This window comes from Nothobranchius furzeri, chromosome 1 (assembly GCF_043380555.1).
Source record: "Nothobranchius furzeri strain GRZ-AD chromosome 1, NfurGRZ-RIMD1, whole genome shotgun sequence".
Lineage (NCBI taxonomy): Eukaryota > Metazoa > Chordata > Actinopteri > Cyprinodontiformes > Nothobranchiidae > Nothobranchius > Nothobranchius furzeri.
In genome coordinates, this window is record NC_091741.1 from 94,763,042 (window position 1) to 94,773,383 (window position 10,342).

Sequence of the window (10,342 nt, forward strand, 5' to 3'; positions counted from 1 at the left end):
GTTTTATTTACCGAAGCATTCAGTTGATGAAACGTTACGACAGTGAGTGTCTGAGTGACGTGATGTCCTGCTTTACGAGTAACGTACATGTGTTTACGAACATATTTACGAGTTAGCAAGTCGTTTTAAAATAACTTTAACACACTGTATTTTATGTTGCCCCAGAACACGTTAGGTATTTCTAATATCGACTGTATATAAAACGGTGTATTAAAATGTGGAAGATATTTTATGATATGGTATAGAGCGCATGCGCAGATGGCGAATCGCTGTCACCCACTGCTGCTGGGGCTCCAGACACGACCTCCTACAGCACTGAGCTAATTTATCCTGCATAAACAACACTCTGGCAGCACAGGCAAAGAACGGTGACTGATTGGTTTACACTGAAGGTAAATACTCCTTTATGTGTTTAGCGCTTGCGTGACCAAAGATGCGGATGACTCTGGTGTTTCTTGATGTGTGTTTGCTTCAAATCGTCTGTCAGCAAATTTACCGTTTGGATTTGATTGAGCTAGCATAGCATGCTAAGCAGGTTCAGCTTGACTATTTCAAGTCTTGTCACTATTTTTTAAAAATATCGTGAATGAAAATATAGTTTACTGCTGCAAACTTAACAAATAAAGTAGTTACAAGCGGCACTGGACTATCTTAGGTTTTAATCTAGCAGTTTGATGTCAGACCTTTAAGCTGGTAATAAAACTAGCTTAAATCTTAGTTTTCTTTAATTGTGTAATTTAACTATGCTGGAAGTAAGTAAAGTAATATTCTGGTTTGCCAGAAGGCTGAAAATAATGTATGTAACAAGGTGCATCGAGATTAATCAAACATGCAGCGTGTAGGAAGTCGCACACAGAGGGCGTGTGTGCCTGGTTGTTTCCCTGTTGGATGGATCCAGTACTTTATTAGATTAAACCGTGGATTGAACAGAGAAATGCCCAATTGTACGTGACGACGATATCAGCAAAAACAAAGCTGCATAATTTACTTGAATATCAAAAATATAATCTGGATAACAGTTAATTCACTGGCCAGATTATTATTATGAATTGCACGGATGCTGCATAAAGATCTACAGATTTTGCAAATTAATTGATTAACCATTTAACTAGTTGTGCAACAACACACTCAAATTACCTTTTGCATCAAATAATGAGTACGCTGGTCTTTTCAGGGCAGTCAGCTTTGGACTTTTCAATACTATTTTGAAAACACAGATTATTTACATTTTACTGATATCAGCTAGCACTTGTCAGTCTGGTGTGTCATACTGACCTGATGCTGTGTGTAATGTGTTTTTGGTATAAAGGGTGTGGCGCCACTTTCTCCACGGCGTTTCCAATGTATAGGTCAATAATTTATCTGATTCCTTTAATATCTGAAGTAGTAATGTTTTTTTATAATATGAATGAAATATATGCTATTAGCTTTGCTTATACCTACAAACTACATGTGAAAGTTAAAATCACACGTATATTTGGAATTCCTGATCTCACACGGTGCAATTTGCAGAAGTGCTTTAGTGGTAGCACTGGGCCTTTCCGTGACTTAGGCCTTCACTTATTACTTAGTTGAGCAATAATTCTTATCAGCTGACAGTTGAGATAGTTTGTTTTTTCAAGTTGAAGGGAGTTGGTTGTAACAGTTCAGTCTGCTGTAGACATAATAAACTGAGGGACACAGAGTTTAATTAATGAACATATACCTCCTCGGCTCAAATATCTGTGCATACCTGGGTATGTATGCATATATGTATTTGTGTACAAGGGTATGTATTTTCTATTCTATTACTGTACACAGTCTATTTTGTATACAGACCAACACCCTGTACTCATTTCTAAATAGTGCAATACATTTTCCATATATGCAATATTTATACATCTATAATTTTTAGTTTTTGTTGAGCCCTGCACTTGTCATTTTGTTCAGTGATGCATCTGCACTGATCGAGTGATAAAGAGATCTGAATCTGAGTTAAATCAGTAAATCTAATATAATCTCTTTCTAACTGTTGTTTACAGTGGAGCATTTGTGTTGATGTGATGTTGGAGGATCAGGTCATGCACTGAGCCTCCCATGGCTGTCACCATGGACTCTGAGTCAGCCCGGACACCTCAACCCCAGGCTGCCTTGACGAAAGGAGCGCCATCCTTGCTGCCTTCTGGGATTCTGAGTGCCAGGTTGGGTCACCAGGGGAAGCACTATGTCTGCGGTTCCATTGCAGCTGTCACTAATATCGTGGTGACCTTCCCCATTCAGAAGATTTTGTTCCGCCAACAGCTGCATGGCGTGCTGGCTACCGAGGCGGTGCGGCAGCTCCAGAGGGATGGGTTGAGGAACCTTTATCGAGGTCTGCTCCCTCCGCTGCTACAGAAGAGCACCACCGTGGCCATCATGTTCGGCCTTTACGAGGACTTCTCTCGAGTGTTACTTGACCACGCCGGCGGCAGCGGCATACCAGAGCTTGTAACCAGAAGCTTTGCAGCAGCTCTAGCAGGAACTGCAGAAGCCATCCTCATGCCGTTCGAGCGTGTACAGACTCTCCTCCAAGACCATCGACACCACGCGCGCTTCAACAACACCGCCCACACCTTCCGGACACTCCTTACCGAGTACGGTGTTAGAGAGTGTTACCGCGGCCTTGTGCCCATACTCCTCCGTAATGGCCCCAGCAACATACTCTTCTTTGGGCTTCGGGGGCCCATTAAAGAGCTGCTGCCAGAGGCCACTAACAAGGCCGGCCACTTGGTTAACGATTTTGTGTGCGGAGGCGTGCTGGGGGCAGCTCTTGGCATCATGTTTTACCCACTGAATGTGATCAAATCCCGAGCTCAGTCTCGTGTTGGTGGAGATTTCCCGTCGTGCAGGACGGTGCTGTTAACGGTGTGGAGGGAGAGGGGCGGCAGCCTGGCCATGCTGTTCAGAGGCGCCCATCTCAACTACCACCGCTCACTCATCTCCTGGGGGATCATCAATGCCACATACGAGTTTCTGCTGAAGCTTCTATGAAAGGAGGTAACATGGAAATGGTAAAGTTTTGTTTTAAACGAGGGTAGAAAGAGAAAGTTGACTGTAACTGTTTGGAAACAAAGCAGTCAGTGTAAGATAATCACTGCCATTGTTACTTTTCAATGTTTTCAGAGCATTATACCCAACACTCATACTCCAGCCTTCACAATTCTTGTGCCAGGGTCCAAATGGTAGCCCTCGTGTGCTCGTGTACAGAAAGTTGGAAGAGTTTTGTCTTTCTTTTTGTCTACAGTTGAGTAAAAATGATCTAATACGATTAGCTGTTTGTACCAAAAGCTTTTACTTTAAATGAGCTGCAGCGTTTTGAAATCCACCTGTTTGTTAGACCAAGCACACTTTGGCCATACCGTTCAAATGTAGCCACTTTTGTGCTTTTCACTGAAAATAATTGTGACAGAGAGACTGAAACTCCTGCTGTTTTTTCTTGTTCCTTACATTTATGTGAATCACACGCTGACGAGATCGACAGACAAATGCAGAAGAAATGATTCAAATCAAACCTATTTTTTAGAAATACCAAAAATATAAAATAAAGAACTAGTATGGCCAGGGTAGCAAAAAAATATTTATGGTCACTAAAGTTTTTTTGGGAAAATATTTGTGTAAAACAATTTATTTTGACTTCTTTTTTATGAACGAACAAGCAGGATGTTGTAGTGCTGATGAATGCTTTTAACGCATTTGTCAGTTAAAAAAAATGCTCCATCCTATTTAGCTGTTCTTAAAAATGTTTAAAATAGAGTGAAACTGTATTTGGAGTTCTATTAAACAGAGAAAGTGTGAATGTTAAATTGTAAGTGCACCTTCTGTTTTGGACAAATGCTTCTTATTATTCACTCAAAATCAATTAGTTACTGAACATTTAGCTGGTGTCACTGGTTTGGCTCTTGTATTTATTGATATTTCCTTCTCATGCTTGCTCTCCTCTCTGTCTGTAACATCTGTTGACATAATGGGCTCAAATTTCAAGCTTGAGTAGATGCAGCAGCTCTGAGTGCGTGCCCGACGAGGAAGGGAACGTCGCTCGCGTATTTGAGACCGAAAAGTAACGTTCCAGAGAAAAGGCAGGGATAGAGGGTGATGTTCTGTGGCACAAAAGCTCAAGCTGCCATGTAATATGGACCACTTGGCCTGTTTTTATTTTTGAACTATACCCATTGTTCTGCTGGGTTACACGTTGTCCAGGTTTGAGATTTCTTTGTCAGACGTAAGATTTTATATCCTGTTTATACAAATGCTGATGTTAAAATGATTTTCGTGGAGAAAAAGTCACTACGTGGATCTAAAAATGTCAAATCCAATAAAACTTTGAACAATCTGTTCTGTTGGTGTTTATGAGGATAAAGATGGATTATGTTACACAGGTCATCGTGGAATATGACCCTGAACAACTCCGCTCTGGGTTTCTCAGATATTCTGGTGTTTAGCCTTTACCCTGATACTCACTTTAATCCTTTTTCGTGTAGTTGGTCACGTGAACGGCTGCTGATGAGTCGTGGTGAAGATGAGCTAGACTTTGCTCTCAGCTCAGGTGGAGCCTACACTATAATGTATTTTTTCATTGTAAAAGTCTTTGTGGTTTCTAAACCAGACTGTGTTTAAGCACGAGGCACAGCTGAGTGCTGCTGTCTGGATCACCACATCAAGAGGTCAGCCCACAGATAAAGATCAGATTAAGGGCAGTTTGATGTGAGGAGAGAAGAGCTGCTGGTGTTACTAAAGCCTCTCACTTTCTCCTCACGCTAACAAACCCAGCTCTCAGTGAAATCTAACATTTTTGGATTTGGGCTCATTTTTATCTTCCTGATGTACCTTTGTTGGTGAAATTGCTTTTACATCCTAAAAGCTGAGGAGCTAGCAGCTAGCCTGAGTTACCCAGGACTAAAATGTGTGGCTGCCATCTTAAAGCCGCTGAAATTTCAGTGGTTCGTCTAAAAATTTCCCCACTGTGAATCTTGCATTGTACGATCATTTGGACTTCTGTGGTTATTCGGATGCAGTAAAATGTTAATCAGGGGTCAAGGTCTGGAGCAGATTCGGTTCAGTTAATTTATATAACGCCAAATCACAAGAGTCGTCTCAAGGCACTTCACAAAATGAACATTCTAATTGAATTCAGTTTATTGTGCCAGTCAGTTAAAAGTCCATCCATCCATTTTCATCTGCTTATCCGGAGTCGGGTCGTGGGGGTAGTAAGTCGAGAGGCCCAGACTTCCCTCTCCCCAGCCACTCCAGCCAGCTCCTCCGGGGGAATCCCAAGGCGTTCCCTGGCCAGGTGAGAGACATAGTCCCTCCACCGTGTCCTGGGTCTACCTTTAGGCCTCCTCCCGGTTGGACGTGCCCGGAAAATCTCACCAGGAGGCATCCTGACCAGATGCCCGAGCCACCTCAACTGGCTCCTCTCGATGTGGAGGAGCAGTGAATCTACACCGAGCCCCTCCCGGATGACCGAGCTTCTCACCCTATCTCTAAGGGAGAGCCCAGCCATTCTGCGGAGAAAACTCATTTCGGCCGCTTGTATCTGCAATCTCGTTCTTTCGGTCACTATCCAAAGCTCATGACCATAGGTGAGGGTAGGAACGTAGATCGGCCGGTAAATTGAGAGCTTCGCCTTCTGACTCAGCTCTCTCTTCACCACGACAGACCGGTACAACGCCCGCATCACTGCAGATGCAGCACCAATCCTCCTATCAATCTCGCACTCCAGGTTTCCCTCACTCGTGAACAAGACCCTGAGATACTTAAACTCCTCTACTTGGGCAGAACCTCACCCCTGACCCGGAGAAGGCATTCTACCCTTTTCCGAATCAAGACCGTGGTCTCAGATTTAGAGGAGATGATTCTCATCCCAGCTGCTTCACACTCGGCTGCAAACCACTCCAGCGAACGCTGAAGATCACATTCTGATGAAGCCAACAGGACCACATCATCTGCAAACAGGAGAGACCTGATCCTCAGGCCACCAAAACAGATGCCCTCAACACTTTGGCTGCACATAGAAATCCTGTCCATAAAGGTTATGAACAGAATTGGTGACAAAGGGCAGCCTTGGTGGAGTCCAACTCTCACTGGGAACGAGCCCGACTTACTGCCGGCAATGCAGACCAAGCTCTGACACCGGTCATACAGGGGCCTAACAGCCCTTATCAGAGGGCCTGGTACCCCATACTCTCGGAGTACCCCCCACAGGGCCCCCCGAGGGACGCGGTCAAACGCCTTCTCCAAATCCACAAAACACATGTAGATTGGTTGGGCAAACTGCCACGCACCCTCCAGGATTCCCCTAAGGGTATAGAGCTGGTCCAGTGTTCCACGTCCAGGACAAAAACCACATTGCTCCTCCTGAATCTGAGGTTCAACAATCCGATGGACCCTCCTCTCCAGAACCCCTGAATAGACCTTACCAGGAAGGCTCAGGAGTGTGATCCCCCTTTAGTTGGAACACACCCTGCGGTCCCCCTTTTTAAATGAGGGAACCACCACCCCGGTCTGCCAGTCCAGTTGGACTGCTCCCTATGTCCACGCAATATTGCAGAGCCGCGTCAGCCAATGCAGCCCCACAAGATCCAGAGCCTTAAGGAACTCGGGGCGGATCTCATCCACCCCTGGAGCCTTGCCACAGAGGAGCTTTTTAACTATATTTATGTCGATGGGTTCAACAATGAATAGACCTTACCAGGAAGGCTCAAGAGTGTGATACCTCTGTAGTTGGAACACACCCTGCGGTACCCCTTTTTACATAAGGGAACCACCACCCCGGTCTGCCAGTCCAGTGGAACTGCCCCCGATGTCCACGCGATATTGCAGAGCCGCGTCAGCCAACACAGCCCCACAAAATCTCATCCACCCCTAGAGCCTTGCCACAGAGGAGCTTTTTAACCACCTCAGTGACCTCAGCACCAGAGATTTGAGAGCCCAGCTCAAAGTCCCCAGACTCTGCTTCCTCACTGGAAGACATGTTGGTGGGATTGAGGAGGTCTTCAAAGTATTCTGCCCACTGATCCACAAAGTCCAGAGTAGAGGTCAGCAGCACACCGTCCCCACTATAGATAGTGTTGGTAGTGCACTGCTTTCCCCCCCGAGGCACCGGATGGTGGACCAGAATCTCCTCGAAGCCGTACGGAAATCTTGCTCCATGGTCTCACCGAACTCCTCCCACGCCTGGGTTTTTGCCTTGGCGACCACCCGAGCTGCATTCCGCTTGGAATGCCGGTACCCGTCAGCTGCCTCTGGAGTCCCACAGGCAAGAAAGACCTGATAGGACTCTTTCTTCAGCTTGACAGCATCCTTAACCGCCGGTGTCCACCAGCGGGTTCAGGGGTTGCCACCATGACAGGTACCAACGATCCTGCGACCACAGCTTCGGTCGGCCGCCTCAACAATGGAGGCACAGAACAGGGTCCATTCAGACTCAATGCCCCCCGCCTCCCCCGGAACATTTTGGAAGTTCTGTTGGAGATGGGAATTGAAGCTCCTTTTGACAGGAGACTCTGCCAGATGTTTCCAGCAGACCCTCGCGATACGTTTGGGCCTGCCTGGTCTGACTGGCATCCTCCCCCACCATCTGAGCCAACTCACCACCAGGTAGTTGTCAGTTGATAGCTCCACCCCACTCTTCACCCGAGTGTCCAAGACATGCGGCCGCAGGTCAGATGAAACAACAACAAAGTCGATCATCGAGCTGTAGCCTAAGGTATCCTGGTGCCAAGAGCACATATGGACACCTTTATGTCTGAACATGGTGCTCATTATGAACAATCCATGACTGGCACAGAAGTCCAATAACAAAACACCACTCAAATTCAGATCGGGGAGCCGTTCCTCCCAACCACACCTCTCCAGGTCTCACTGTCGTTGCCCACGTGAGCGTTAAAGTCCCCCAGCAGAACGAGGGAGTCACCGGAAGGAGCGCTCTCCAGCACCCCCTCCAAGGTCTCCAAAAAGGGTGGGTAGTCTGAGCTGTAGTTTGGTGCATAAGCACAGACCACAGTCAGAACCCGTCCCCCCACACGTAGGTGGATGGAGGCTACCCTCTCATTCACTGGGGTAAACCCCAACGTACAGGCACCAAGATGGGGGGCAACTAGTATGCCCACCCCTGCTCAGCGCCTCTCAGTGGGAGCAACTCCAGAGTGGTAGAAAGTCCAACCCTTCTCAAGGAAACTGGTTCCAGAGCCAGAGCCATGCGTTGAGGTGAGTCCGACTATATCTAGTCGGAACCTCTCAACCTCACACACCAACTCAGGCTCCTTCCCCACCAGAGAGGTGACATTCCATGTGCCAAGAGCCAGCTTCTGTATCTGAGGATCAGACCTCCAAGGTCCCCGCCCTCAACTACCACCCGTCACACACAGTTAAAAGTTTCTTATGTAATAAAACTGAGCAGATTGCATCAAGTCACTAGTGTCAGTGTCTTTCCAGCTATCAGTAGAGAGGAGAACTCCCTTTTAACAAGAAGAAACCTCCAGAGGAGCAGTGTGAGCAGCTGACTGAACTGGGGGTTTGAGAAGACAGAGCAGACATGCACACACACAAATCCACTCATACTCATGGACACACACACACACACACACACACACACACACACACACACACACACACAAACCTTCTGTCAAAAATAACTAATGAGCCACTGATGATTTTGTAAAGACATAACGTGCATCAATTGCTGTGAAATCTGGCCTGGAGTTGTTTTAGGACAGCAGCAATTACATAATTAGGCTTTTCCTAATTGATCCACATTCAAAGGATATTTCTGCCATCCTAAAACAACCCAATCTTCCTACAATTTGCAGCAGTTCCTGTGCATTTCACGTTATAAACCTTTACACTGCTGCTGAATTTTTACTATGCTGTTATTTTGGCAGAAAAGTGAAGAAATGCGTGCAGGATTTGATCCCTGGACACAGCGTAAGCTGCTGTTGATATGTATTATTCTACACAACCAGAGAATTCCATGTAAACAACATTGAATGCAACACTGGCAGTGATGTAAATAGCTGTCACATTGAAATTCTGGTGACTGGAGCTGTTTTAAGATGGTTTAGTCAGTTTTTAACTAGCCATTAGCTATCCATCCATCCATTGTCTGAACCCGCTTTGTCCACGTAGGGTCACAGGGGGGCTGGTACCTATCTCCAGCGGTCAATGGGCAATCAGGCGGGGTACACCCTGGACAGAGCCAGTCCATCGCAGGGCAACACAGAGACACACAGGACAAACAGTCATGCACACACACTCACACCTAAGGACAATTTAAACAGACCAATCAACCTAACAGTCATGTTTTTGGACTGTGGGAGGAAGCCGGAGTACCCGGAGAGAACCCACGCATGCACAGGGAGAACATGCAAACTCCATGCAGAAAGGACCTTCTTGCTGCAAGGCAACAGCTCTAACCACAGCACCACTGCGCAGCCCAGCCATTAGCTAATCAGTAACAAATGTTTTTTTCTTTTGTTTTTTATTAGAACTAAAACTGTTGAGTCATAACAGATTTAGTAAAGATTTCAAACTTTCACACAGATACAGTTCAGATTTGCAAAGAAATCCCTCAAGAGAGTCCGACTCTTAATGCGATTCAGATGACTGGTTCACTATATTTAATTCAGGGAAAAGAGGAGGGTAAAAACAAGAAGCACCGTTCACAGATAAACACCACCTTTGGAGACAGGTAGACACTTTTCAAAGTAATCCTCATTAAGTCCATTAAAGGTTCAGACGTCTCAAAACAGCACAGCTACACAAACTGACTGGATAAATGACAGCATTTGTAGTTTCAATCTCCTCAAAATTAAATAAATGCAGCGATCCAGCTCTAACGAGGGCAGTATAGTTTTTATCCCCAAACCTAACATTTTCTTCCATTAACTTTTTTGTATGAGTTTTGAAAGGTGACTGCTTACGTAGGAGTGCTGTTAGTTTCACACTCGTTATTTGAGCCTGACATTAAAAAACTCAAAATGTGTAGCAATAATGAACAAAGCTTCCTGATGTCATGGCAACTGGGGAAAGTTGGCCGTTTTTCACAAGCGTACCTTTAAAAGATATTTAATAACCAGATCTCACTGATTTTTTAATAAGTTTTTTTTTTGGCTAATCTTATCACATTTGTACAAAAACCTGCAGACTGATTAGGCATAACTGCCTTTTTTCTTGTCAAAGATGGCTCAAGTAGGTCCTTAAAGTTGGACAGCTCTTCAAGTGGGCTGGCAACAACATGTATAAATGGTGAACTAATTAGTGATCACTGTCGTTCGTGCAATCCTTTTACTGGTGATTGACACATCAGTATAAACGGAGGCTAATAATG

General features: G+C 45.4%; 1 protein-coding gene across 1 annotated transcript; it reads left to right on the forward strand.

Moving 5' to 3' along the window:
* The first annotated feature begins 268 nt into the window (after positions 1-268).
* On the forward strand, positions 269-3,839 carry slc25a51b (solute carrier family 25 member 51b). Its single transcript, XM_015945031.3, has 2 exons — positions 269-392; positions 2,022-3,839. Exon 2 carries the CDS (start codon positions 2,077-2,079, stop codon positions 3,007-3,009), a length of 933 nt encoding a protein of 310 aa, XP_015800517.1. The 5' UTR covers positions 269-392; positions 2,022-2,076; the 3' UTR covers positions 3,010-3,839.
* Positions 3,840-10,342: the final 6,503 nt, after the last annotated feature.